At 59.1% G+C, this 24,524-nt stretch overlaps 1 protein-coding gene across 2 annotated transcripts; it reads left to right on the top strand.

Annotated features, from left to right (window-relative positions):
* The first annotated feature begins 243 nt into the window (after window positions 1–243).
* Window positions 244–24,189, top strand: SLCO4A1 (solute carrier organic anion transporter family member 4A1). Of its 2 annotated transcripts, none has more exons than XM_065921654.1 (12): window positions 244–356; window positions 11,373–12,202; window positions 13,132–13,222; window positions 13,829–13,950; window positions 14,324–14,435; window positions 17,237–17,391; window positions 18,796–18,991; window positions 19,533–19,698; window positions 19,801–19,973; window positions 20,235–20,299; window positions 20,898–21,046; window positions 22,992–24,189. In XM_065921654.1, exons 1-12 carry the CDS (start codon window positions 286–288, stop codon window positions 23,154–23,156), a joined length of 2,295 nt encoding a protein of 764 aa, XP_065777726.1. In that variant the 5' UTR covers window positions 244–285; the 3' UTR covers window positions 23,157–24,189. The 2 variants fall into 2 exon arrangements, with proteins under 2 accessions (XP_065777726.1, XP_065777727.1); XM_065921655.1 differs by lacking the exon at window positions 244–356 and adding an exon at window positions 4,699–4,754.
* Window positions 24,190–24,524: the final 335 nt, after the last annotated feature.

Here is a 24,524-nt window from a genome sequence, read left to right as displayed (position 1 = left end):
GGCTCTGGTGCGGCGGCGACCTAGGGGCTGGAAAGGCTCCAGGGCCCCGCCCCTCTGCCCGCGCTCCTTGCCTCCCGGGATCTCGCGCCCCCTCCTCCCTGCTCCAGCCCCGGGCTCCTCCCCTCGCCTCTCCAGCCCCGCCCGCTCCGCCGTTGCTGCGAGCTAGGCCAGCTGTCACCTCAGTGGGAGGGCCCGGGGGCGCGAGGGGCCGGGCCCAGCCTACTCGGCGCTGCCATTGGCCAGAGTAGGTGAGGCCTCCGCGGGGGGCGGGCCCGGAGAGGATGAATGAAGCAGGAGTGGGCGCCAAGCGACAGCCAGAGCGTGGTGAGCAGCGTAGCGGCCCGGACCTCTGGACGGTAAGTGCGCGGGGCAGCGAGGGCCGCGGAGGTTCAGGGCGCCTTCATGGGCGCGCCGCCTAGGTGCGCCGGACCGCGACCTGCTGACGTCAGGGGCGCGGCAGGTGCCCGCAGACACTGGGCGGGGGCTAGGGGATCGAGGTGGCGCCGGCGCTGGCGCGGGTGGAATACCAGGCAGCGCGGAACGCTGGGCCCCGGCAGTGCGCCCCGCCGCCCGCCTGTCCCTTGGGACCGGCTGCAAAACTGACCCCCTCTCGCTGCCAGTTCCCCGGGGAGGGCGCCTCCGCGGAGGCGCGCGGAAGGGAAGGGGACGGGTGTTGGTTGGGGCTCGGGCGGGAATGGAGGGAGGGCGGGGGGTGGTTGCCGGGGCAGGTGGCCCGGCGCGCACGCAGCTCAGGCCACGCGGATCGCGCCAGTACAGACGCGCCTCTCGGAGCGGCTGGGCCGCCACCTGCGGCGGATGCCGCCACTGCTGAGTCAAGGAGGAAATCGTCATGAACAGAAGTTTCTCGCGGGTGGCCTCGCTTTGTTGGCGCCACCGCGCTCCAGACACCTCCTGGAGGGGAGCGCGGGTGGAGCCGGCTCCGCGGGCTTGGGCGGGGTGGGTGCGAGGGACTGGTCCCAGCCTGTGCGATGCCGGGCGCTCCGCTGTCCCCGCCCCGCCACTGCGAGGTCCCCCGAGCCCTGCACAGAGCCGGGGCTTGGGTACAGGGGTCTGGGAGCTGAGGGAGGATGGACGACGGTACAGCCCATGCTCTGCGCCCAATGGGCAGCTTGGCCAGAGACCTGGAAACCATGGCAGAGGCTGGGATTCCAAGCCCGAGGAGCAAGCCTGAGCATTGCCGAACCTGGTAGGGAGAACCCAGCCAGGTACTGGGGTCTGGCCTCCGGGGAAGAGGCCCGTGGTTCCCCCTCCCCTCCCGCCACGTGCCAGGCTGGGGGCTCCCTCTGCTGGGTCAGACTTCCTGTGGGGCCTGTTTTTCTCAGGACCACAGGAGTTTTCCACAGTGAAGTAACCAAGTTACTAGAGACCGCTTTTCATGGTGCTTTTGGGAACTTGGGTTTGTTCTGTCTGATCAGAAACAGGCTCCAAGGAGAAGGTGGGTGAGCCGTGATCATAGTGGTGCCGTTTGGTTTTCTTTGTGTAGCCTGGAGTGTGTGTACTTCAGGGGAGACCCTGGGTTCAGCCAGGTCGGAGGAGCTCTAACACCAGCAGCAGTCTCATGACAGCAGGCTGAGCTCTTGGGTCACTGAGCGCTTAGCACAGCAGGCCTTGTGCTGCAGGCTTTGGGTATCAACTCATGGAAACCTCCCTCCACTCACATGGGAGCTACTGTTGCTCCCACTTCCCAGATGAGTAAACCCAGGCACTGAGCTGCAAGATGACTTGCCCAAAGTCACACTGGAGAATGTGGTAGAGAGGTTTGAGCCCATGTTTGTGTGATTCCAGACATTCTACAGCTCTGTACCTGGGGAAGAAAGAAACCCAGGAGAGCCAGGCCTGATGCAGGGCAAGGTCCCCAAAGGTGGGCGGCACCTTAGGGGACAGGAGCATTTGGCTGGACAGCCCAGGCCCATGGGGGCAGGGAGGAGGCTTCCCCAGGTGCTGCCGGAGGGCAGGGAGGGAGAGGCGTCCTGGTGGGACCCCCCCACCTGCACCTGACCATCCTGCATCAGGACTCATCCCTCGGTCCTGCTGGGCAGGGTTGGCAGACACTGCCTGGAAATTTTTCACAGGGCTGCTGCCTACCCAATGGCTATGACCTAACCCTGGTTCCCTGGGCATGGCCCCTATGGCAGGTGTCCCAACCAAGTCCCTCCCCACTGCCATGGTGAGGCGGTTGGGAGATGGGAAGTCAGACAGGACAGCCGTGTGAGGGAGGTCTTGGGGCTGGTGTCTAGTCCTGGACTCCAGTCTGGTTTGAGTGCCCAATTCCCAAGGACTCAGCTTGGAGAGCCTGACCCTTGCTGGGTCGTGATGGACCTTGGACTGGCTGTGGCTTGGGCTCTGGGTTACGTCTGGCTTCCAAACAGTTAAGTTCTCCCCTGCTTGCTGCGAAATCCAAGTTAACTCCAGGGCTCAGCACTGTCTCCTCCATGCCCTCCATCTACTCGTCTCCATGAGTGCGAATCCAGCCCAGGTCAGCACTGCTAAGCTGTACAAATTCGCAGCTTCATACACTTTTGCTCTGGAGCGAGTTTCTGCTACTTGTCAATTTGAGCCTCCCCACAGGCTCCGAGGAGGTGCTGGCACAGACCCAGGTGCTTGCCATCCTGATGGCAGAGTAGGCCCAGTGGGGGGCCCAGAGGACTCGCCCTGGCCCAGTTCCCACTTCCTCTATTGCTTCCTCTGACTGGAGTGTGGACAGAGACCATGAAAATATTCCCCCTGCCATCCCTAGCCTTCTGCCCTCAGGCGCAGCAGAGAGCCCACTTCCTGCACCTGGAAGAGTATATATGATAGTCATCGGGACACTCAGCCACTTTTGTTCCTGGACATTCAGCTGCTGTGTGGCCTTGGCATGGTCATGGTGAGCATGGGTACCCACATCTGGGCAGGACCCCCGTCTTCACCATGGACAGGCCTGCTGGGACCCTGCCCCAAGACAAGGCCCACCAGCTTGGACCTCTGATGACCTGGGCTCACAGAGATTCAGTGGAGCCAGGTTCTGCTGTCAGGGAGGGGGGCCATCCTAGCTATGGATGCGCTGGACCCAGGATGTGTCTCCCATGGGCTGGTCATGGGGACCCTTCCTCTGCTGGCCCAGGTCAGCCCTCAGTCCGCTGATGTCCATGACGGCCATAGCACAGCCCCCTTCCCACCAGAATTAGCCTCTTGGACCACATCTCTGGGGGCGGAGGACGCACTCACAAACCACGTGCCTCTTACAAAAACTGCTCAGTCACGTACAGCCAGTGAGGCTGCCTCAGGTCCAAGTACCAGGCTGGCCTGGCTCTGCTTGTCAGTGTCCAGAGTCACAGGCTCCCGGACTGTGGGCTACCAACATGTCCTCTCCTCCCATGTGGCCGGGGGTCACATGAACATCCTCACCACGGGGCTGCCTTTCCCCAGTGGCTTGTTTACCCAGCAAGCCTTGGGGATACCTGAGAAATCCCCCCTCTACCCAGAAGACAGGGGTCTTGGGATTGCTGGGCTGAGGGTGGTGCTCCCTTCCCACCCGGGCTTGTTCAGGGCCCAACCTCTCAGCAGATGCATGGGGCTGGTACTTGGACCCATAGGCCTAAGAGGCCACCTGGGAGTGGCAGTGTCCGGCCTGTGCCAGAGCAGGCCCATCATGTGGACAGAACCTGCTCCCAGCACCCCCAGAGCCATGAGAGCCTCTGCAGGTCTGTTCACCCAACCCTCCCACAGCCCAGGCTTGGGCTGTGGATTCAGGGTGGGAGCAGGAATGTCCACGCTAGACAGCAGGACACTCCCTGCTGGACAGGTCCTCCCAGGTCTCCTTCAGACAGTCCTTCATTGTCGGCCTCCATGCAAAGCAGCCGACTCCCTGCCCACTCACCTGTGTGTGGTCACCAGGTTTGCAAATTAGGGTGTGCCGATGCTGCTGCGGTGGCTGCCCCAGGTCCCGCCGCCCGGGAGTCTGCTCTGCAAATAGCTTTGAGACGTGAAAGTCCCTCCTCTTCCCCACCCAGTCAGAGGAGGAGAGAGCAGAAGGAGTTTAGGAGGTGAGAGGAGAGGGCTGCCTGCAGAGCCCCCAGGGTCATGGGGAATGGAAGGAGCAGGGTGGGGAGGCCGAGAGATAGCCAATGGGGCCATGGTACAGGAGCTCCGTGGGGCTGCTGTGTCAGTGTGGGGCAGTCACCACCGTGTGGTCATGGCTAGTGGCCTTGGGGCAGTCAGGTCGGGATGTCTGCTGGCTGGAGCACGAGGAGGAAGGAGAAATGAAACCTGTGATTCTTCCCTGGTTGCCAAGTTCTCACTGGCATCAGGACGGAGCCTGGAAGCACCTCACAAGTGTGGACAGGCCTCACCTGCCCACTCCAGCCTCAGGTCTCCCTGGGGCATTTGCTCCAGCTGCGGCCAGACTATCCCATGGGGAGCCAGGCTGAGGAGCCTCATGGGCCCAGGCACCACCACCTGAGGCATAACATTACTCTGGGTAATCCTGCATCCTTCCTACCTGCTGGACTTTGCAGACAGACTTCAACTGGGAGAAGTAAATGCCTGGGGCAGGCCTGAGGAAGAAGTGGGCAGGGCCAAGCAGGTGAATGTGAAAACCACTGAGGTCAGTCCTTTACTGACCCCAGGATCTCAGTTCTCATAGGCAGGGCCACAGTGAGCCACCCACGTGGAGCTGCGGGCAACTGCGGGCAACTGTAAAGATGCAGGAGGATGGGGGAGAAGGAGCCAGAGTCCTCGGCACAGGCACCTCGGTATGCAGCTGATGTCCAGGTGTTGGAAGAAACCTTATCTGCTAAGATAGCCATACATGAACACACAAGTACTCACACACGCCTGCACCTGAGTGCGCTCTCTCCCTTGTCTCGTGGAAGCCCCAGGTGCGGAGCTGATGGCTGGAGGCCCCAGGGAGCATGTTGTTCTGCTAATCCTCCTGCCTAATCCTTCAGGCTCTGACTCCCACCAGGGAATAGGGAGAGAGAGGCTCTGGCAAGAGAGGAGACTCCTCCCACCCCATCCCCTCCTCCTGCTTCCGACCTGCTGCTGCCTGGCCAGGAACAAGCTGGGGTGGGACAAGGAGTGGGTGGGACAAGATTCCCCTGCAAGAGCAGGCTCCTCCAGGAGAGCTGTGTGCCCTGCATGGCTGAGGATGACAGTCGCTCTCTTCCCTGCACACGGAGGGGATTCTCTGTGCATCTAGGGCCAGGAGGGTGATCAAAACCTTCATCAGAGTTGTTCCCAGCCTCAGACGTCTTTCCATGAGAACCAGGGCAGTAGAGCAGCAGAGTGGGCCTGGCTGGGTGGTTAGCAGGTGCCCCAGGGCCGCCAGTCCCCTGCTGCCCCCTGCTTTGGGGTCACATGGCTGGAGTACTCTGGAGACTTTGTCCTGGGGCAGTGGTCCAGCACAGGGCTCAGAGGAGCCCTCCTGACTCAGGGGAGAGAGTTATATCTCTAACATGAGGGCGCCCATGGCAGGGATTTCACATGAGCAGGAGACAGCTCTGTGTGCCAGACCCAGGGGACAGGCATGGATGAAGGTGGTGGCAGTGACTTGTCAGGTGCCCCTTCCCTGCAGCCGGGCTCCCAGGCCTCTGTCAGCTCCAAGCTGTGAGTCTCTCGGCAGCCTGTGCTGTTTGGATTTGCAGCTGGGACAGTTTGCTACTGGTTCTTAAGTGGTGGCCTGGAGTATGGGGGACTGTGAACTCTTGTGGATGGGATGGTGTCCTGGGGATCCCCACCCCCACTGCCCAGCACAGACCTTGCACAGCAGGTGTTGACTCAGGATTACCTGCTGCATGAGTCGGGGTTCTCCGAAGAAGCCCAGATGATAGGCGACAGATCAGTATAAAAAGAGACTAATTAGAAGAGCTCAGCCCACGTGATTTTGTAAGATCTGCAGTTGCAAGCCAAGACTCGGCAGAGATAAAGTCATGATTCCATCTGAAAGCCATAGTCTTGAGACCCAGAAAGAGCGATGAAGTGAAGTGAAGGCAGGAAAATGCCCACGTCCCAGTTCAAAGGCGGCCGTGCCAGCCAGAGAAGGGAAGGGTCAGCCTTTCTGTTCTATTCAGTCGTTCAACTCACTGGATGAGGCCCACTGTCCTGAATCTACTGATTCAGATGCTCACTGATTACAGAAATGCCCTCACAGCCACACCTGTAATGTTTGTCCAGTGTCTGGGGGGTGCGCCCCAGAACCCACCAGATTGACAGGTAGAATCTGCCATCACGCTGCTCTTGGCTCTGAGATCAAGGGCAAGGTGCCAGGTTTAGTTGCAGGCTCAGCAGAAGGAGGGGCGGGGTGAGATGCCTGGAGTTAGATGGCTGCAGGCTCTCAGGTGAGGGTACCTTTGCCCTGGACCTGGGGTGATGGCCGGAGCAGGCCTGGCCTTCCTGTGGTTCAGTCTCCACCCATTGTCCCCTTCATGTCCCCCACCTCCCATCTCCTGCTTGAGTCTTCCTCTACCATCCAGCTGCCGTCACCCAGCCCTTCAACCATCAGCCAAGCCTGAAAGTTCAGGTCCCGGCAGAGACGCCACATGGTAGGTCAGGCCTCAGTGGCAGGTGGGAAGCAGATACGCTTTTCTGCTAAAATGATTTCCAGGTAGATGGAAACCTAGGCCACATGCACAGGGCCCAGGAGAGGAATCGGAGGGGTGGCCCAACATCCTCCCCGAGCCCTGCGGCATTGTCCAGTCCTTGGGGGACCCAGCTGGCCTCTAAGTGGTGCTGCCACTGGACTCTGCCACCCTGCCACCCGCTTTTTGACCTGAGACAGAGAAATAAAAGACAGTAGTATTGGGGCTCAGCCTAGCTTTCAAGGGAGTTGGCCAACCATATGGAGAACAGCTGTGAAGTCATCTCCTAGCTGAGCTTCGAGTGATCGGGGGGGCAGGGGTCACCTCTGACCATTGCAGAATCGGGTCCAGGGAGGAAATCACCCTGAGTGGCCTGGGCTGCACCCCCAGGCCCTAGCAGTGCTGTCTCGAGGGAGCTGATCACCAGGAACATGAGACAGAGGGGCTGGCCATGCCCACCGCCCCCGGCCCACACCCGAGTCTGCGTCCTGGACTCTCTGCGGTGCCTGAAACACCCTTGTGCCGGTGCTGGCAGCTCCTGCAGGCCCGATTCTCAGCAAACCTGTGGGTGAGATCAAGTCCTTGAGCTGCGCACATAGCAAAGTGTCCTTTAAGCCCAAGGCAGGCGTCGGCATGACCGTCTGTGTTCACTTCTGGAGCCGGCTCCTAACACCACACACACCCAGCACATGTCGCCCGGGATCTCCTCCTGAGGACCTGGGAACACGGGGCCCTCCGCAAGGCTGAGATCCCCGTGTCACGGGATCCACATGCCTGCCAACGGAGGGGACACCAGGCACCACTGGCTTCACATCATGGGTGTCCCTGTCTGCCCCCCACCCCACACACAGACACCACAGCGCCTATGTCACCCAAGGGCCCACCCACCCGATTTCTGATCCAAACCCCGCTGATGAGGGTGGACGTCTCCAACTGGCGCACAGCACGCGGAGCAGACTCGGGGCTCAGTCACAGCTTGGGTGGATGCCGTCATAGGCTGCCTCAGTGGAGGGGGTGGCGTCGAGGTCTGCACGTGGGCTTTTGTGTCCTGGCCATCACAGCCACTCCTGACGGACCCGGCCGGGAGGCACCAGGGCCATGTGCTTAGTGGTGCTGTGGTCCCATTTACTTCTCAGGCCATACGGGCGGTGACCACCTCCGGTCACCTGGTTAAATGTCTAAAATGGGATTTTCCGTCTGCGAACTGAGGAGCAAGCGATATGCCTGATAGTAGACTGACTTTCTGTGTTTGTGTCAGAGACCAGAGCTCACGGCTCAGTTCGATGTCATGCTGACCTGGAACTGTCTGTACCACCCACACTGGCCTTCCAGTCTTGTTAAATGGGTTCTGTTTTTAAATAGGAAGGACTCTATTTCTTAGTGACCATTGCTAGTCATGAAAGCTTAGCGGCCTGGCTGCCTCCTAAACCCTGCTGGGGCCCGATCCTTCCTGTCCTGGACCCTGCATTTCTCCTGCTGGGGAGTCAGCGGGAGAGTTAAACAAACTGGGGGAGGGGTAAACAAGTCTGCAATTTTGCAGTTCCTTGTGGGAACACCCACTCAGCGATGATAACTCCTTGGCTCCATCCCCACAGGCGACTGGACCAAGCCTCTCCGAGCAGCCAATCCCCTCTGCCTGCTTGGGGCAACTCACTCTGGGTCTATCCCAGCCCAGGCTGGGGTCCAGGGCCCTGTTGATGATGTGCGTGCATTCATGTGTTTGAGCGTGAAAAGTGCAGACAGTGGTATGTGCTCAGGTGCACACACAGATGTGTTGTGTGTGTGTACCTACCTGTGTAGGCACATTGAGACAAAACACTGGAGGGACGAGCCACACAGGACCAGCACACGGTGGCCTCTGGGCAGTGATGAGCCTGTTCTGATTTTCTCTGAGTTTCTGCGTCGGGAGAGTGTTGGAGCCACGGGCTGGGGGGTGGGAAGGCAGAGCTGTCCTGTCCCAGGGCTCATGCTTGTCACCAGCCACGATCTTCCACAGGGGCCTGGGCTCCATATGAACCGTAGGCACAGCTGCTTCGGGAGCTGGTCTGCGGGTGTAGATATATTGATTTCTGTCCCCTAGGAGCCTTGACGATCCTTCCCCTTCTGCAGACACCTTCCTTGTAGCTCTCATGACCGAACCTGGTGTGCCAGGGTGCATTGCTCTGTAAATATAGCTCTGGGTGTCGTCATGGCCCCGGGAACGACTGAGGGGGAATTTTTTCTTTCCACACTTGGCCTCAAGATCTGGCTGCTGATTCCCTGGCAGTGCCAGTTTCCAAAATAAACAGTGGACTCTGTGGGTCGATGACACACAGTTGGTCATGGTTCTTTGAATGAAATGTCGGCAAGAACACCTGTGACTCTTGCACGTGGTCTCATCCTAACCAGCCCCAGCTGGCTGTGTGACCTCAAGGAAATTGCTGACCTCTCTGGGTCCACTCCCGTTTCCTGGAAGATGGGCTGTGGCCAGGTGTGCACCAATGACAGGGACACAACCTGGGTGTGGAGCTCAGACACCAGAAAGTGGGATGTTGCAGTTTCGTGTCCATGGCCTGGCCCCAAGGGAGGACGAAGAGGAGGCCAGGGTGAGGCTAAAATTAGCCAACATGGAGCCTCTAAGGAGCAGGCTGAGGTCTGTAGGAAAGACGGGGTGCACCAGCCTCAACGCACCTGCAAGGGGCTCAAGGGAGGCGGTGCTCCCAGACCCCTCCCAATGCAGAACTGCCTCTTGGCCGCGGGGTGTGGTCCCACCGCAGCCACTCCCCTCACCCCGGGCTGCTTCCCAGTTTGCAAGATTAACACAAGATAAGCCATTCTTTTGTTTAAAAAACAGGCAGTCCTGGGAATTCCCTTGTGGTCCAGTGGTTGTTGGTTTTGTTGCTATGTAATATTTGACTCTTCTGACCCCAGGGACTATATAGCCTGCCAGGCTCTTCTGTCTGTGGGATTCTCCAGGCAGGAATACTGAAGTATTTCCATTTCCTCTGAGATTTCACACTGCAGGGGGCCCAGGTTCAATCCCTGCTTGGGGAACTAAGATCCTGTAAGCCAGGCAGCTCTTATGGCCAAAAACCAGCCCACGAACACCCCAAAACTGCTGTCCCAAGGGCTGAAGGATCTGTTTATGGCCACTGTGGCTGAAAAGCTCTCTTTGCCCTCGAGCAGCAGGGCCCAGGCAAGGCGCAGCTCCCCTGAGGCACGCCTGGTGTCCCTCCCTGACCCCACAACCTGAGAGTGTCAGTGGGAACAGCCCTCTGCCCTTACCACTGGGCCTACATCCTGCTCTGAGCGCCTTTGGCCCCCTGGAAGCCAGGATCTCTTGGGGGCTGTGTGAAGGTCCTATAACAGAGGACCACCAATCAGAGGCTTAAAAGGACAGAACTTTGCTCCCCCAGGTCTGGAGGCCAGAGTCTGTGTGTGGGCAGGGCTGCCTTCCGTTGGAGGCTCCAGAGAGGGGCCTTCTCACCTCTTCCGGCTCCTGGTCCCCCCACCTCCACTGGCGTCCTGGGCTTGTGGCTGCATCACTGTACCTCTGCCTCCTTGTCGATGGCGTCTCTCCTGAGGACACAGTCTCAGCATTTGGGGCCATCCCCAAACCAGGTTGTGCGTGAGTGCCCAGTTATGTGTGACTCTTTGTGACCTCAGGGACTGTAGCCCACCAGGCTCCTTTGCCCAGGGGATTTCCCAAGCAAGAATACTGGAGCGGGTTGCCATGCCCTCCTCCAGGAGATCTTCCTGACCCAGGGATCAAACCTGTGTCTCCTAAATTACAGGCAGATTTCAGGATGGCCGCATCTCAAATCAAAGATCATGTCTGCAAAGATGCTTTTTCCAAATAAGGTCACGCTCGGGGTCGGGGTGGGGGGGGACATTCGTTTTCTGGGGGACCACCATTCTCCCTCCCACGTCCCTGGCAGAGCGGCTCCATCACTAGGTGCCTGAAAGGCTCGGTTCACAGATCTGATCTGAGTCTGGGACAGCCTTAGGCCTCCAGGCAGCGGCCCCTCCCTGGGCATTTTCATGGGCGGCAGGGGTGTAGGTACAAGCGAGGCAGGAAAATCAGCTTCTTTCCTCTTAAGATGCAGAGTGCTTGTTGCCGCCTGGGTTCCCAGGCAACCTTGGGGCAGACAGAGGGCCTGTTGACCTGGCACAGGGACCACCCTCTCTCAAAGTTTAGGAGTGCTGGGGTGCACAGGAGCCCCTGGGAGCCTCAAGATGCAGTGATTTCATGGCCCTGACTGAGCTCCTTTTGGTCAGGGGCCAGGGGTCAGAGTGAGGCCCAGAGAGGGCAGGCTGGGAGTTTGCAGAAAGATGCAGGGTTGGCATGACCTCCCTTAACCTGCCTGCGGGGCTGCAGACCATGGTGGTTTCTGGGGCACCTGCCATTATCCCTTGCTCACTTCCCACACTCTCCACACTCTGGTCTTGGATGATTTTCCCTTTTGTGCGAGAGTGCGAAGCCAGCCAGGTGTGAGTTCAGAGTAGGGGGCAGTCAGCTGTCCCAGGTGGAACACACAGCTCATGCTGGTGAGCCAAGGCCACAGGGAAGGTGCGGGTTGGGGAGACTCAGGTGTTCACACAGCATCCGACTTGGTCCTGCTGGGTCTCAGCTCTGCTCTCTGCTCTGTGGCCTTGTTCAGGCCGGGGTTGCCCTGAGTGTATGGGTCTGGATCCCAGGAGGGGGCTGGTCAGGGAAGCCACCCCCACCACGCTGGACACTGGGTAGGCAGAATGCAAGGCCTGGGGGAGGGTTCTCCTGGAGCTGGAGACGCTAACCAACAATTCTTCCCGCAGGTCGAACCAGCCGCTGGAATCCCGAGTGTCAGTTCCCACTGCTGTCACTGCCACGCCCTCAGCGGAGATGCCCCAGCACTCGATGGGGGACAAACCCTTCGTCTCGATGCCGCAGCTGGTCTTTCCCGGCCCACCCTCGGGCACCAACAGCGAGTGTGAACACACCCCCCCCAGCAAGCGGGTGTCCCTCAGTGCACCCCTGAGCCAGCCGCTGTGCCAACCCGAGAAGTGTGGGCCCCAGGCGGCCCAGGAGGTGTGCTACGTGGCAGCTGGACAGCCGGGGGAGGCTTGCGGCTGGCGGGCCTTTGCTCCCGCGTGCCTGCAGGCCTTCAACACGCCTCGGGGCTTCCTACTGTTCCTGTGCGTGGCCTCCTTCCTGCAGGGCATGACGGTGAACGGCTTCATCAACACCGTCATCACGTCCATCGAGCGGCGCTATGACCTTCACAGCTACCAGAGCGGCCTCATCGCCAGCTCCTACGACATGGCTGCTTGCCTCTGCCTCACCTTCGTCAGCTACTTTGGAGGCCACGGCCACAAGCCCCGCTGGTTGGGCTGGGGTGTGCTAGTCATGGGCGCCGGCTCGCTGATCTTTGCGCTGCCGCACTTCACTGCCGGCCGTTATGAGGTGCAGGTGGATGAGGTTGTGGGGACCTGCGGGGCCAACCACAGCTCAACGTGCAGGGATGGCGCCTCCAGCCTGTCCAGCTACCGGCTGGTCTTCATGCTGGGCCAGTTCCTGCACGGCATGGGTGCCACACCACTCTACACGCTGGGCGTCACTTACCTGGATGAGAATGTCAAGTCCAGCTACTCACCCGTCTACATCGGTGAGTGGGCGGGCGTGCTGGCGGTAAAGTCCACTGGGCGTCTGCTCGAAGCCCAGCCCCGTCCAAACCCCTTATGTGCATTTCCTCGTTGGCCACATGTGGTCACACCTGGCCTCAGGGGCTCCTAGGTGAGGTGGCAGGTAAGCATGGGCCTGAATTTCACCTGATGCCTCAGGTGATGGAGGTGGTGCCGGCCGAGCTCAGCCTGATCCCCATACATCTTGTGGGTTCCAAAGAGCGTGGGCTCTGGTGGTCCAGTGGTTAGGACTCTGTACCTTCACTGCAGGAGACCCAGCTTTGATCCCTGTTTGGGAAACTAAGATCCCGCAAGTTGGACTCAGCTAGTGGCCGGGCTACAGAACTGGGCACTGCCATGCCTCCCGTGGGGGATGGCCTCGAGCCTCATGCTGCCCCCGAGACCCTCTTGTTTATTTGGGTGAGATTTCCGAGCTCTAAGCCTTAATGCCGCCTACTTCTCTGAGCCCATCCTGTGTGGCCCACTCTCCCAGGGCAGGGCCGGGGTCAGTGGAGAGCCCTGCTCCAGCCTGGCCAGGCTCACTCACTGTCCCGCTTCCTACATCCACCATCATGTGGCACTTGCCGTTCTGAGGACTGGGGTGAGGGGGCATTTGGGACCCAGGTGAGCCCACAGCCCCTCACGGGTGCCACCCTCAACTTGCAAAATGAGGGTCTTGGGATCTTTTGAGGGAGAAAAAGTCCAGGGGGTGTCTGTGAGGCTTTGAGAGGAATGTTTTAAAATCACCTTGAAAGGTTGACACTGGCCAATATCAGACACAATGGAGACTGTACAAGGGACACTCGGGTTAAAGGGGTTCCCGCCTAGGGCTGGGGTAGAGGGCAGCGATGCGGGGGCTTCTCTCAGGTGGGCAAGTGGGGCAGTGGGTCCTGACGGCTCTGGTCCTTTCTAGCCACCTTCTACACCGCGGCCATCCTCGGCCCCGCAGCAGGTTACCTGGTGGGCGGCGCCCTGCTGAACATTTACACCGATATCAGCCAACAGTGAGTGACCTGGGCCCTACAGCTGTGGTCTAGCCCACAGGGAAAGCGCCACTGTTGGTGCAGGGGGATGGTGGCCCTGGGCAGGGGTCCAGGCTGACCCTGCTCTGATGGACCAGGGAGTCTGGGGGCCACTTGGAGAGTGTGGCCTGGGGGAGGGGACAGTGTAGATGGATGGCCTCCCAGAGCTGGGAGAGACCAGCCGCAACTGCTCCCACGCTCTTTGCTGAGGCCAGGGCATCAGCCACGGCCCCTCTGCACTGCTTCAGGAGGGGGGTGTGCCTTGCCCTGCTCTTGCTGGGAGAGCCTCGCGCCCCGCCAGCCCCTAGTCCCCATGGCCTTGTTGGGAGGCAGCCTGGCAGGCCCCAGAGGGAGGGATGGACCTGAGCAGGCTGCACAACATCTGCCAGCTGGTTACCATTGTGCATCCCCACCCTACATCTTTCCTGCTGCCCTTGTCCACTGCTGGTCCAGACCTGGGGTGGGGGGAGGGATCAGGGCAAAGCCTTTGGCCTCTGCCTCTTACTGACCAGCAGACAGAAGGGTGCCTGGTGTGTGTGCTCTGGGTGCTGTGAGCACAACACTGACCCCAAGCATCTCTTGCCACAGGACGGAGCTGACCACCGAGAGCCCACTGTGGGTGGGCGCCTGGTGGGTCGGCTTCCTGGGCGCCGGGGCTGCTGCCTTCCTCATCGCGATCCCCATCCTTGGCTACCCACGGCAGCTGCCAGGTGGGTGCTTCCTGCCCCAGGTGAGCAGGAGACAGAACACCCTGTGCCCTGCTCCCCCTCCTCCCTTCATCCCCTGGGTGATGCCGCCCTCCTGCAGGGTGGCCTGACCCGTGTGCTCCCTCTACGCCTGCCACCTCTACCCGCTCAGGGACCCAAGGGAGAGGCTTGTTTCAAGGGGGAGGTGCGCCCCTTTTAGTTCCTTCCCTCTGGAGAAGGAGAGCCCGCAGACTCTCTCCCACCCCCTTTCTCTGCCAGTCTGTTACCACAGTGCATCTAGTGTCTTTCCAAGAGCCTTGTCCACCAGCTGGTCCCACATCCAGGAGAAGCGCTGGGGTCTTTGGTCTCTGCCATTCACCAATACCCATCCTTTCAGGCTCCCAGCGCTATGTGGTCATGAGAGCATCTGAAACATACCAGCTGAAGGACAGTAACCACGAGGTGACCAGCAACCCTGACTTCGGGAAAACCATCAGAGACCTGCCTCTGTAAGGACCTTGGGGGCCTCTCGTCTGCGCCTGTGTGTCCTGAAGACCCTTTAGGGTCCTCCACATGCTGGGTCTTCACCCTCAGCTAGGAGAGGCCTGTGACCCCTCCAGGGCCACGTGGGAAGCCCACACCACCTATACATCCTGTGACCCAGCAACCTTCGGGTCTTGGCTCCAAAACTTGGGCAAAGAGATTAAGAAGCAGCAGACAGAACCTCCTGGCTTGGGGCCACCGAGGGCCAGTTCTGACACCCCACAGTGCCTGCCCCCCACTGCCCAGGTCTGTGGACCCAGGGACCCGCACACAGGGGCCCGCTCATACTCCCGCACGGCAGGTTCTGGGGGCTGTGCCTGGCACCTCCTCGTGGTCACTAATTGAACCCCTGATGCTAGGGTGAGTTGCCCTGCAGACCATGAGCCCACAGTCCTCAGGGGAGCTACTGACCCCCCCACCCCAGGAGTCACCCCTCCACCTGTCCTCTGATCGTTTCACTGGGGGTCACCTGCATGTGCCCTCGGCGCTCCGTGGAAGGAACCATCCAGCCTCTACCTCCTCTTGGGCAGTGATGTCCTGTTTAATCACGTGTGACCTGGCCTCGTTTGCTGACGTCACCATGTCGGGACAGAGCCAAGGCTGCTGGGGTCTCAGAGGGACCATGTTGGGAGGGGCTCCCGGTGGGCCAGGGCCCCTCGTTGCGGCATTCTGTGAGGGGCTCTCCTAGGCAGGGGGAGGAGGCCCTCAAATCACCTGCCTGAGCTCAGCCTCACTGAGTGCCCACCTGCCCCACAGCTTCCTGAGTCCATGAATGTCCCCCTGGGGGGTGGGTGCTGTCAGTGGTGGGAATGAGCCCCCGATGTCTGTCTTCAACACAGGGAGGATGACGTGGGGTCAGGGAAGCCCTGGGCTTCTTGCTGCCTGGTTAGACCCCCCAGAAGAGCCACCCACCCAGGAGTTGCCCCTGAGACTGGCAGAGCTGGCCCAGGGCTGCCCTGGCTGGGGACACGCTTGTCCTGTCTCCCAACAGCACAGTGGAGCTGGGTGCAGGGCCACCCACTCCCTCAGAGCAGCGCCAGCACCAAGGGTGTTAACAGCCTGGTCCCCATAGCCCCAGGGACAAAGTGCAGAGATAAGGAGATTTCTGCTCAGGCTTGGCTCCCTGAACTGGCTGCTGCTGATAAAGGGAATCCAGGAACATGGCCCACTGTCAAGGTCGTGACTAGTTCTCTGAGCCAAAGTTCAATACAGGAATTTCAGTTGAGGAACCTACAGATAGAGATTAAGAAATAAGGAAGTTCACATATTTCTGGGACAAGTCACCTGGCCTGAGCCTTGCTGAGCATCCCCATAGCCTGAGCAGGTCTGGGCAGGTCCGGGAAGGGACTAGCCGCACCCAGGGCTTCCCCACTGCCACACACACAAACACACACACGCACACACAGGCACACATACAGACACACATGCACACATAGGCACATACGCACACACACAGGCACACACACACATGTACACAGGCACACGCACACACACAGGCTAGTCCCAGACAACCTTACCAAGACGGCATTTCCTCTGCATCTTATTTCCTCCATGTACGTGGGACTCAGACTGTTGACCAGAAAGAAGCCTGGTCATAAGTCCTCTAGTCTGGAAGTCAGTTCTAAAATGGAATCAGGTCCCTGTTTGCATCAGGAGGGGGACAGAGGCCGCTCTGAGGTTAATCTGAGCAGCTGCAGGGTTGGGGTGACTTCATTAGTGTCGATCCCCTCCCCCGGGGGTTGTGGCCTCACTGCGAGCTCCTACTATGCAGGATCCAATTTAACGCTGGCCTGTGTCCTCAAAATGAAGAGCGTTTTAGTGTCAGAGTGTCAGCACTGCTTTGACAGCTGTGCTGACTGCTGGGCTGGGCAGGGTTTCCCTCCTGGGAGGGTCACACTCATGCCTAAGGGACTGGTTCTCCGGGCGGGTCTCCCTCCTAGGAGTGTGACCCACAGTGTCTCAGGGTGTGGGACTTTCCTCCTGGGAAGGTGACCCACAATGTCTGAGGGGCTGACTCTGCAGGCAGGAGGCTCATGAGGCCTCAGCTGCAGACACAGAAAATATGACCAAAGACGGCCGTCCTCAGCTGCTGTGACAGGCTCTGTCAACACAGCCATTTGTCACCAGACTTTGCCTGCTCATGGGCACCTGAGAACAACCATGGCTCCAAAAGAAATGGCCCCCAGCCCACATCGCTTTCTCAAGCCCCTGGTGTCACCCCACTAGCCACTGTCCCCCAAGTGCCCACCGAGAGAAGTTGGGAGCCAGTCAAGCCCACGAGGGGCTCCTTGGAGGGGTCTCTGGCTCCAAATCACAGGTCTTCCCATCACCCCCTTTCACTGGTGGTGCTTGAGTCAGCCCCCCTGCAGGCCCTGATCCCCTCTCCTGGCGGCCACCCAGTCCTGGACGATGACAGCTACCTGTCCCCTCCCTCCACTCCTGTCCCAGGCCCTTCTGCTGGTCTTTCCAGATGCCCCCGGGGCTGATTCAGTAGCATCACGATCCCTCGGGGTCTCTCCCCACACTGGAGCCAGACTCTGTGACCCCCGCCTTTCCCAGCAAGCCACGGGCTCCAGACCCAGCACCAGCGCTCGCCTGCCCCACGCGTGGTTTCTCTGGGGGTAAATGTGGGGTGTCCCCTGCTCTCCTGCACCCCACCCACTCCTCCCTCAGACCAGGGCTCTTTGTGTTCAGGTGGGAAGGGCTCTGTCTCTGGCCCACTCTGACCCTCGGTCTTCTGTCTGGTCTCCATTTCCCTCCTCTGCAGCTCCATTTGGCTCCTCCTGAAGAACCCCACATTCATCCTGCTCTGCCTGGCCGGGGCCACCGAGGCCACGCTCATCGCCAGCATGTCCACATTCGGGCCCAAGTTCCTCGAGTCGCAGTTCAGCCTCAGCGCCTCGGAAGCTGCCACCTTGTTTGGTGAGAACACTCCTTGAGTCTTAGGGGAACGGGTCCTCTGCTTTTTCATCAGTTTTCAGAAGGGCCTTTGATAATCTCTTCTGGAAAACCCCAGGCAGAGCCACCCACACAGGCCACACATCCTGGGTGCGTGATCCTGCCCAGGCAGGGGCCCAGAGCAGGCATCCAGGCTCCTACAGGAGAGCTCTGATCACACTTACAAAGCCCCACTCCCAGATGGGGAGAAAGGTGCTTCCTGGGGTTGACCAGTCTCTCTGTGGGGCCTGGGGAGCCTGGGCCTTTGTGTCCCCGGTCGTGGTGGAAGGGGTTTGGGTGGCAGATCCCACTAGACTCCCTTGGGCCTGGCCATCCCTGGGAGCCAGGCGATCAGTGTCCTGGGATCTCCCTGAGTCTGGAGCCCTGGGCCAGCTGGAGGCACACTGTGGCCAGAGGTGGTTGGCCTTCCCAGGAGAGTGAGGGTCCTCCTCAGGACCCTCCTCCCAGCCCTGTTCACAGTGTAGCCCTGTGTTTGGGGGCAACCACGGCCTCACAGAGAGCATGCCGGGCATGAGGTATGTGGGGTCCATCCTGGCCAGGCCCCACCCACAGGGCTCCCTTCCCTACATAGGTGGACGATGTCAGATTGGGGCCCTACCCCCCGACCAATGCCCCTAAACACCCCTCCTTGCTGGTCTCATGGCTGAGCCCGTCTGCCCACATCCCCACCCAAACAACTGTCTCCCCTTCCCCACAGCAGCCGACAATCCCTTCTTAGAACAGCACGTCCCTAGGGTCCCCAGAGCTGGTCTCAATCTGGGGAGAGGGGCTCACTGAGCCCCGGGACTTTGAGGTTTCCTCCACCCCCTCCCGTCTGCGCCCCGTCTCTGGGTGACCTGGAAGCCACATGCCGATGAAGCCATGCATGCCATGTGCTCAGTCACCTCAGTTGTGTCCCCCACTCTGTGACCCTATGGACTGCAGTCCACCAGGCTCCCAGGGATTGAACCCAGGTCTCCCACGTTACCAGCAGATTCTTTACCATCTGAGCCACCAGGGAAGCCCTACTTCATACCAAATGGCAGCAGCCACCAGCTTCTCCAAATACTTGTGGTCAGACTCTGACTGCATGGGCCTAGTGGTGTGTCCTGTGGCCTCCCCAGCGGGTGGGGCTGGGGGCCAGTGACCTGTCCTCTTCCCTGGCCTCCCTGGGCCTCTGAGTGGCTGACCTAGTGGCCTCCCCAGGCCCCAGGGTCCCTGAGAGCACCGGTCAGGGTCCCCATGTGAGGCGCAGAGCCCAGCGCTGCCGTGAGAATGGGGCCCTATGACTGTGCACCTCCATCTCCCCATCTGTAAAGCGGAGATGAGACCCAGCTGGCCCCACCCCCAAGGCCCTCAGGATGGCCCTGAACCCTTCCCTCTCCTCAGGGTACCTGGTGGTGCCAGCAGGAGGTGGAGGCACATTCCTGGGTGGATTCTTTGTGAACAAGTTCAAGCTCCGAGGCTCCAGCATCATCAAGTTCTGCCTGCTCTGCACCCTGATCAGCCTGCTGGCCTTCTTCATCTTCCTCATGCACTGCCCCGGGGTGCCCATGGCAGGCGTGACCACCGGCTACAATGGGAGGTAAGGGCCAGGCAGCACCGGGGCGAGGGGAGACCCCTGCATGTGCTGGGGGGCCCAGGGGTCCCTGGAAAAGAGGTGGGGCCTGGCACTTGGGGTGCAGCCTCTGGAGGTGGTTATAACAGCAAGGGGACTTCCCAGGTGGTGCTAATGGTAAAGAATCCACCTGCCAGTGCAGGAGACATAAGAGACATGGGTTTGACCCCTGGGTATTGAAGATTCCCCTGGAGAAGGGAAAGGCAACCCTCTCTAGTATTCTTGCCTGGAGGATCCCTCACGCAGAGGAGCCTGGTGAGCTGTGGTCCATGGGGTTGCAAAGAGTTGGACATGACTGAAGTGACTTAGCAAATACGCAAGCGTAACAGCAAGGATGATGACCTCAGTGGGGCCCGGTGGCCGGTCCCTGAGCCTCTGTCTATAAAATGGGACAGTGGCAGCCCCAGCTGTGGAGCAAACTCAGCGAGTTCAGAACCCCTCAGATGTGGGCCGGTGAGGACCAGACCCCAGACTGGCCTCCACCCCACCGTCCGTCTTCTGCCTGCAGCCTCCTGCCTGAAGGCCACGTGGAGCTGATGGCTGCCTGCAACCTTCACTGCAGCTGCCAGCCGGAGCATTACAGCCCCGTGTGCGGCTCCGACGGCCTCATGTACTACTCGCCGTGCTATGCGGGTTGCTTGGAGGTGGCCATGCCCGGCCCGGGCGGCCAGAAGGTAAGAGTGGCCCCTGAACACGTGGTCGGTGCCCGGTCGCAGGGCGGGGGTTGGGGCCCTGCCGCTTCCTCCTGTAATCAGCGCTGTTGTTGCGCTCCTCAGGTGTACCGAGACTGTAGCTGTGTCACTCAGAATTTTTCCTCTGGTTTTGGCCATGCTACCGCAGGGAAATGCACTTCAACTTGTCAGAGAAAGCCCCTCCTTCTGGTTTTCATATTCGTTGTAATTGTCTTTACCTTCCTCAGCAGCATTCCTGCACTAACAGCAACTTTACGGTAAGCCCGGGGCGGGGTTCGCTCTGGTCCAGGACCTTCCCTTTGCAGCTAAGCTGGAGCTCTGAGGATCCCTGAGGGGTGTGTGCCGGGCCCCGAAGAGCTCTGGCAGAAAAGAGCTGACTGCCTCTTGCGGTGCTTGCCACCAGGGGAGGCGGTGATGCAGCCCGGGGCTCGGCCAGGACCCAGAGCCACCGTGGGGGTGTTATGTGTCAGGCAACCAAGCTTCCCCAGGCATTGACTGGTATTGGTTTTCCATTGCAGGTGCGTCTGTGATCAGCAGAGATCCTTTGCACTGGGCATCCAGTGGATCGTGGTTAGAACTCTAGGTACTGTGCTGTGTAAGGAAGCCAAGCCCAATTGTGTGGTGTGTTCTCTGCACAGGAGCCCACGCCAGGCTGACGAGCCTCCCAGCAGGAGGCTATGTCGCCCCAGGGAAGGATGCTATTCCCTAACAGTCCACTAGAGGGACCCCTGGCCATTTATTTGCCCTGAGGGTGCCTTTGTTCAGTCACTTAATCTTGTCGGACTCTGCGACCTCATCGACTACAGCATGCCAGGCTTCCCTGTCTTTCACTATCCCAGAGTTTGCCCAAACTCATGTCCATTGAGTGGGTGATGCCATCCAACCATCTCTTCCTCCATTGCCCTCTTCTCCTCCTGCCCTCAATCTTTCCTAGCATCAGGGTCTTTTTTAAACAGCCCAGAGTGTGCCCTTTCCTCAGTAACACACAGGCTCTACCAGAGCCAAAGATCATGGGGCATCTTGGTTGCAGAGGCAAGTCCCCAGAGAAAGGAGCACTTAAGTTCCCTTTGCACCCCCTGAGAACACCTTCCCGAGGGTCCATGCTGTATGGGTCACTGGCACTGCATCCCCGCCCCTGCTCCCCGGATGTGTCCAGTCCCTGAGTGTACCTCTCTTCACAGGCAGCATCCCGGGGCCCATTGCCTTCGGCTGGGTGATCGACAAGGCCTGTCTGCTCTGGCAAGACCAGTGTGGCCAGCAGGGCTCCTGCTTTGTGTACCAGAATTCGGCCATGAGCTGGTACCTGCTCCTTGCAGGGGTGGGGTACAAGGTGAGCAGGGCAGCGTCCCTCCAGGGGCACTGTGGGGGAAGGGTGGGAGCCCTAGAGTCCACTCCAAAGAGCCAAGAGTCTTCTCCCACTAGTCAGGGGGTCTGGGCAGCCCCTGGGTTCTTTCAACAGCTTCATCCCCCACTGGAAGGGGTGCCCTGGGTATCACCCCTGCATCTGGTTCCCAGAAGGGGCTCCTTCCCTGTTCTGAGCGGTCACTATTGGGTCATGATGACCTGATGCCAGTGGAGGCAATGGCAGGACAGCAAGTCCAGGGCTTATGTCCAGGCCACCCCCATCCCCCTGCCCTCTAGAGCCCTCACTACCCCCCACCCACCTACCGCACCCACCGTGACTTGCCCTGGGGCTCTGGTCAGCTGAGGCTTTGGAGAAATCAAAAACCACTCCCCTGAGCAAAAGCCAGGTAGGCCTGCCCACTCTGGGCTGGTGGGCTGGGAGGGTCCACAAGCTGAGTTTTTCCCTCTGCCGCTTTGGTGGGCCTTGAGTTACGTCCCACTTTTCAGCCTGACCCTCTGCTTTCAACTCTTAAAAGAGCCTTTCTGCTGTATTTCTCCATACAAGGTCTGCAGGGAGAAGCTTATTATTTTTATTTTGAATTTACCCCCATTGGGGGAAAAGATGCAAGACTTCCCAAATAAAGCAGAAGCCTAGGGCTAGTCTATAAGAATGTCTTGGTTTTCTTCTTTGGGTGGAGGGTAGACTTGGGATGTTGTACTGGCAGAACCGCCTCTTTGGGGAGAGCCACAAAGACAGGATTCTCAGCCACCCTGAAGATTAGCTTAAAAATAGCCACGTGTGAGAAGGGATTTGTGGGGCCCAGACAAGTGGGTCAATTCAAAGAGTCACGCCTACATAGGGAGCTGTCCCTCGCTTTCCTTTTTCCCTGTGTTGTATGATCCCTCAGCCAGAGTAGCTGACTGGTACCTGGACCACTGTCTGCCCAGATAGCACCCCCACAACCTCTGCTCTGGGATTGGATCGGCTCCCAAAGTCAGTGCTAATTTTAGTGGGGGCGGGGGGAGTGACCAGGTGCTCCCATTGGGTCACAAGGTCACTAGAGGAAATAGCCTCTTGTCACTGCAGTTTCAGGTCCATCCACCCAGGCAGTGCCCCTGTGAAAACCCAGCTTTCACACCTTAAACACACATACACAGACAGAGGCCAGCATGCCTGCCCACAATGTTGTCTTCCAGATGGCCTGTGACTCCAGCATCAGCAGTGGGTGATCTGGGCAGTGCCTGCAGTGAAGTGACCACCAACACTGACCACCTCTTTCTTAGGTTCAAAGGAAGCTATGACAAAACACCCTACACTGGGGCTTACACAGAAATTAATTCTTTCCTGTTCTGGAAGGCAAGCGTCCAAAATCAAGGTGTCTGTAGTGTTTCTGAGGGGTTCTGTCAGCTGTCTCCCCCTCCCTCCTTCCCCTTCCCAGTGGCTCCACCACCCTTGGGTCTCCTAGGCTTCTGGGGGCAGCACCCCATCTCTACCTCCATCTTGGCTGCTCCCTGAGTGTCTGTGTCAGCCCCCCTTCTCTATGCAGACACCAGTCACTGAACCTCATGCAGAATGACTGCAACACCCCTAACTTAATTTTGCCCACAATCCTATTTTCAGATTGAGTCCTGCTCACAGGTTCTGGGAGTCAGGACATATCTTTTGGGGTACACTGTTCAGCCCACAGTAAGCACTCCCCACTTCACCCAATGCCCTTGTTTTCAAGTCAAATTCAATTTTTCATTCCCCCACTAAAAATACTGGTATCCAAGCTGGGCCTGGCTGTGCAGTACAGAGCTGGCCAGAGCATGGCCTGGCTCTCCAGGATGCTGTGAGGAACCCAGGGCCAGGCCAGGGGCTCAGAAGCGGGAGCACCTGGGACCTCTGGGTGGGCAGCTTGGCCAAGGTCCAGTGGCTCCTTTCTCCCCAGGTCCTGGGCTCCATCTTCTTCGCCATTGCCTGCTTTCTGTACAAGAGCCCATTGGGGTCTTCTGATGGCCTGGAGGCTTCTCTGCCCAGCCAGTCCTCGGCCTCTGACAACCCCTCAGACCTTCAGGAAGCTGCCTCAGCTCTCCGGATCCAGAGTAACATCTGATGGCCCACCTGCCCACCCAGAGCCATGAACTTGCCATGCAGCACTTCCTGGAAACACTGTCTCATTGCTCCCCAGAAGTGGGGACCCCTCCCCAATTGAGCCCCAGCATTGAAGACCCTGCAAAAATCTGCCAGTGGATCTTGGGGGACTGAGCTGATGACCACATGTCAAAGCCTCAAGGGCACCGAGGAGGAAGAATGCAAGATGCATCCAAGTGGAAGCCACTGACCCAGCTGGACCTCACCAGAAGGAGCAGGGTGACCAGCTCTTGGCTTGGAAGGAGCAGCCGGCTTCCCAGCCAGATGAAGTACCATCTCCCTTTGGTCCCTCACTCTCCGCTCTTTCTTAGCCAGATGGCGTCCTTGGGAGCCTCAGGGTCCCTTGGAAACATGAACAGCTGTGCTTGTAAAGCCACCTGCGCCCTCTTGTGTGACTGCGTCTGTCTTTGCACAGAATGCAAAACCACCTGTGGACTCCAGGGAGCTGCTCCCATGTCCCCTCTTCTCTCCTTCCAGTGGCAGATGCCTGGAGTGAGTGGTGCCCAGTGGAGACGCTGAGCTCCCATCATGGTCTTAGATGCCCGGGGCTCCTCACAGTGCTTACGCTGATGCTGGCCCAGTTGAGGCAGGGACAGGGATCCCGCACTATGGACAAGCTGATGCCTTGGAGCTCCTGGGTGGGTCCATGGCATTTTTCAGGCAGCCTGCCTTGATGTCCCTCGTTTCTCCTGATAAAGAAGAGACCCAGGGGCTGTGTCCTGGGGGAACTTCTCCTTCATGTGTTGTTGTAAACCTGCTGTCATCTCCTGTCCTCAGGCTCACAACCCCACAGCGGGACGGGAGCAACCTAAGAATGTAGCTATGGACCCATATTCTGTATAAGCACTTATTTATAGAATTTGTTTTTACCTGACTGTGTGCTGAGCACTTGTGAATTCTACCTGGAGGGCACTGGGACTTGGGTGGAATGTTTACTGTCCGTGTCCTCTGTTAAAACTGTATGTGTATAAATATATTTTAATATTTAAAGCATATGTTCCTGCCCAGTGTGTTTTATTACCATAAATCTGCAAAGTTCAGCAGTTTTGCAAATTGTCCGAGTGGGCTTTTGTGAGTTCATGTCCTTATGGGCTGCCCTGGGGCGAGCCGTCGCTTGATTGAGGTCCCTCCCACCCCTCCAAGTGGTGGCTCCTTCCCCGTGTGACCTGAGTCCCCTCCCTTCAGGGCCCAGCACCCAAGTTGGGGACAGGAGGCTTGGCCCTCAGCCAGGGTCCTGCTTCCCACCACTGTCATGAAGCAGTGGGATTCGATCGGGGTGACTGGATACCGTGGCCGGCACTTGTGTGTGTGGACACGCGTATGTACACCT

The sequence above is a fragment of the Muntiacus reevesi genome, chromosome 2, assembly GCF_963930625.1.
Source record: "Muntiacus reevesi chromosome 2, mMunRee1.1, whole genome shotgun sequence".
NCBI lineage: Eukaryota > Metazoa > Chordata > Mammalia > Artiodactyla > Cervidae > Muntiacus > Muntiacus reevesi.
Note: the sequence above shows the minus strand (reverse complement) of the source record. Positions and strands in the feature narration are given on the sequence as shown.

Coding starts and splice junctions, on each gene's coding strand:
- SLCO4A1 (XM_065921654.1), top strand. CDS start 286: ATGAAGCAGGAGTGGGCGCCAAGCGACAGCCAGAGCGTGGTGAGCAGC. Junction 12,203..13,131: donor CTACTCACCCGTCTACATCG/GTGAGTGGGCGG, acceptor GGTCCTTTCTAG/CCACCTTCTACACCGCGGCC. Junction 21,047..22,991: donor TTGCAGGGGTGGGGTACAAG/GTGAGCAGGGCA, acceptor CTTTCTCCCCAG/GTCCTGGGCTCCATCTTCTT.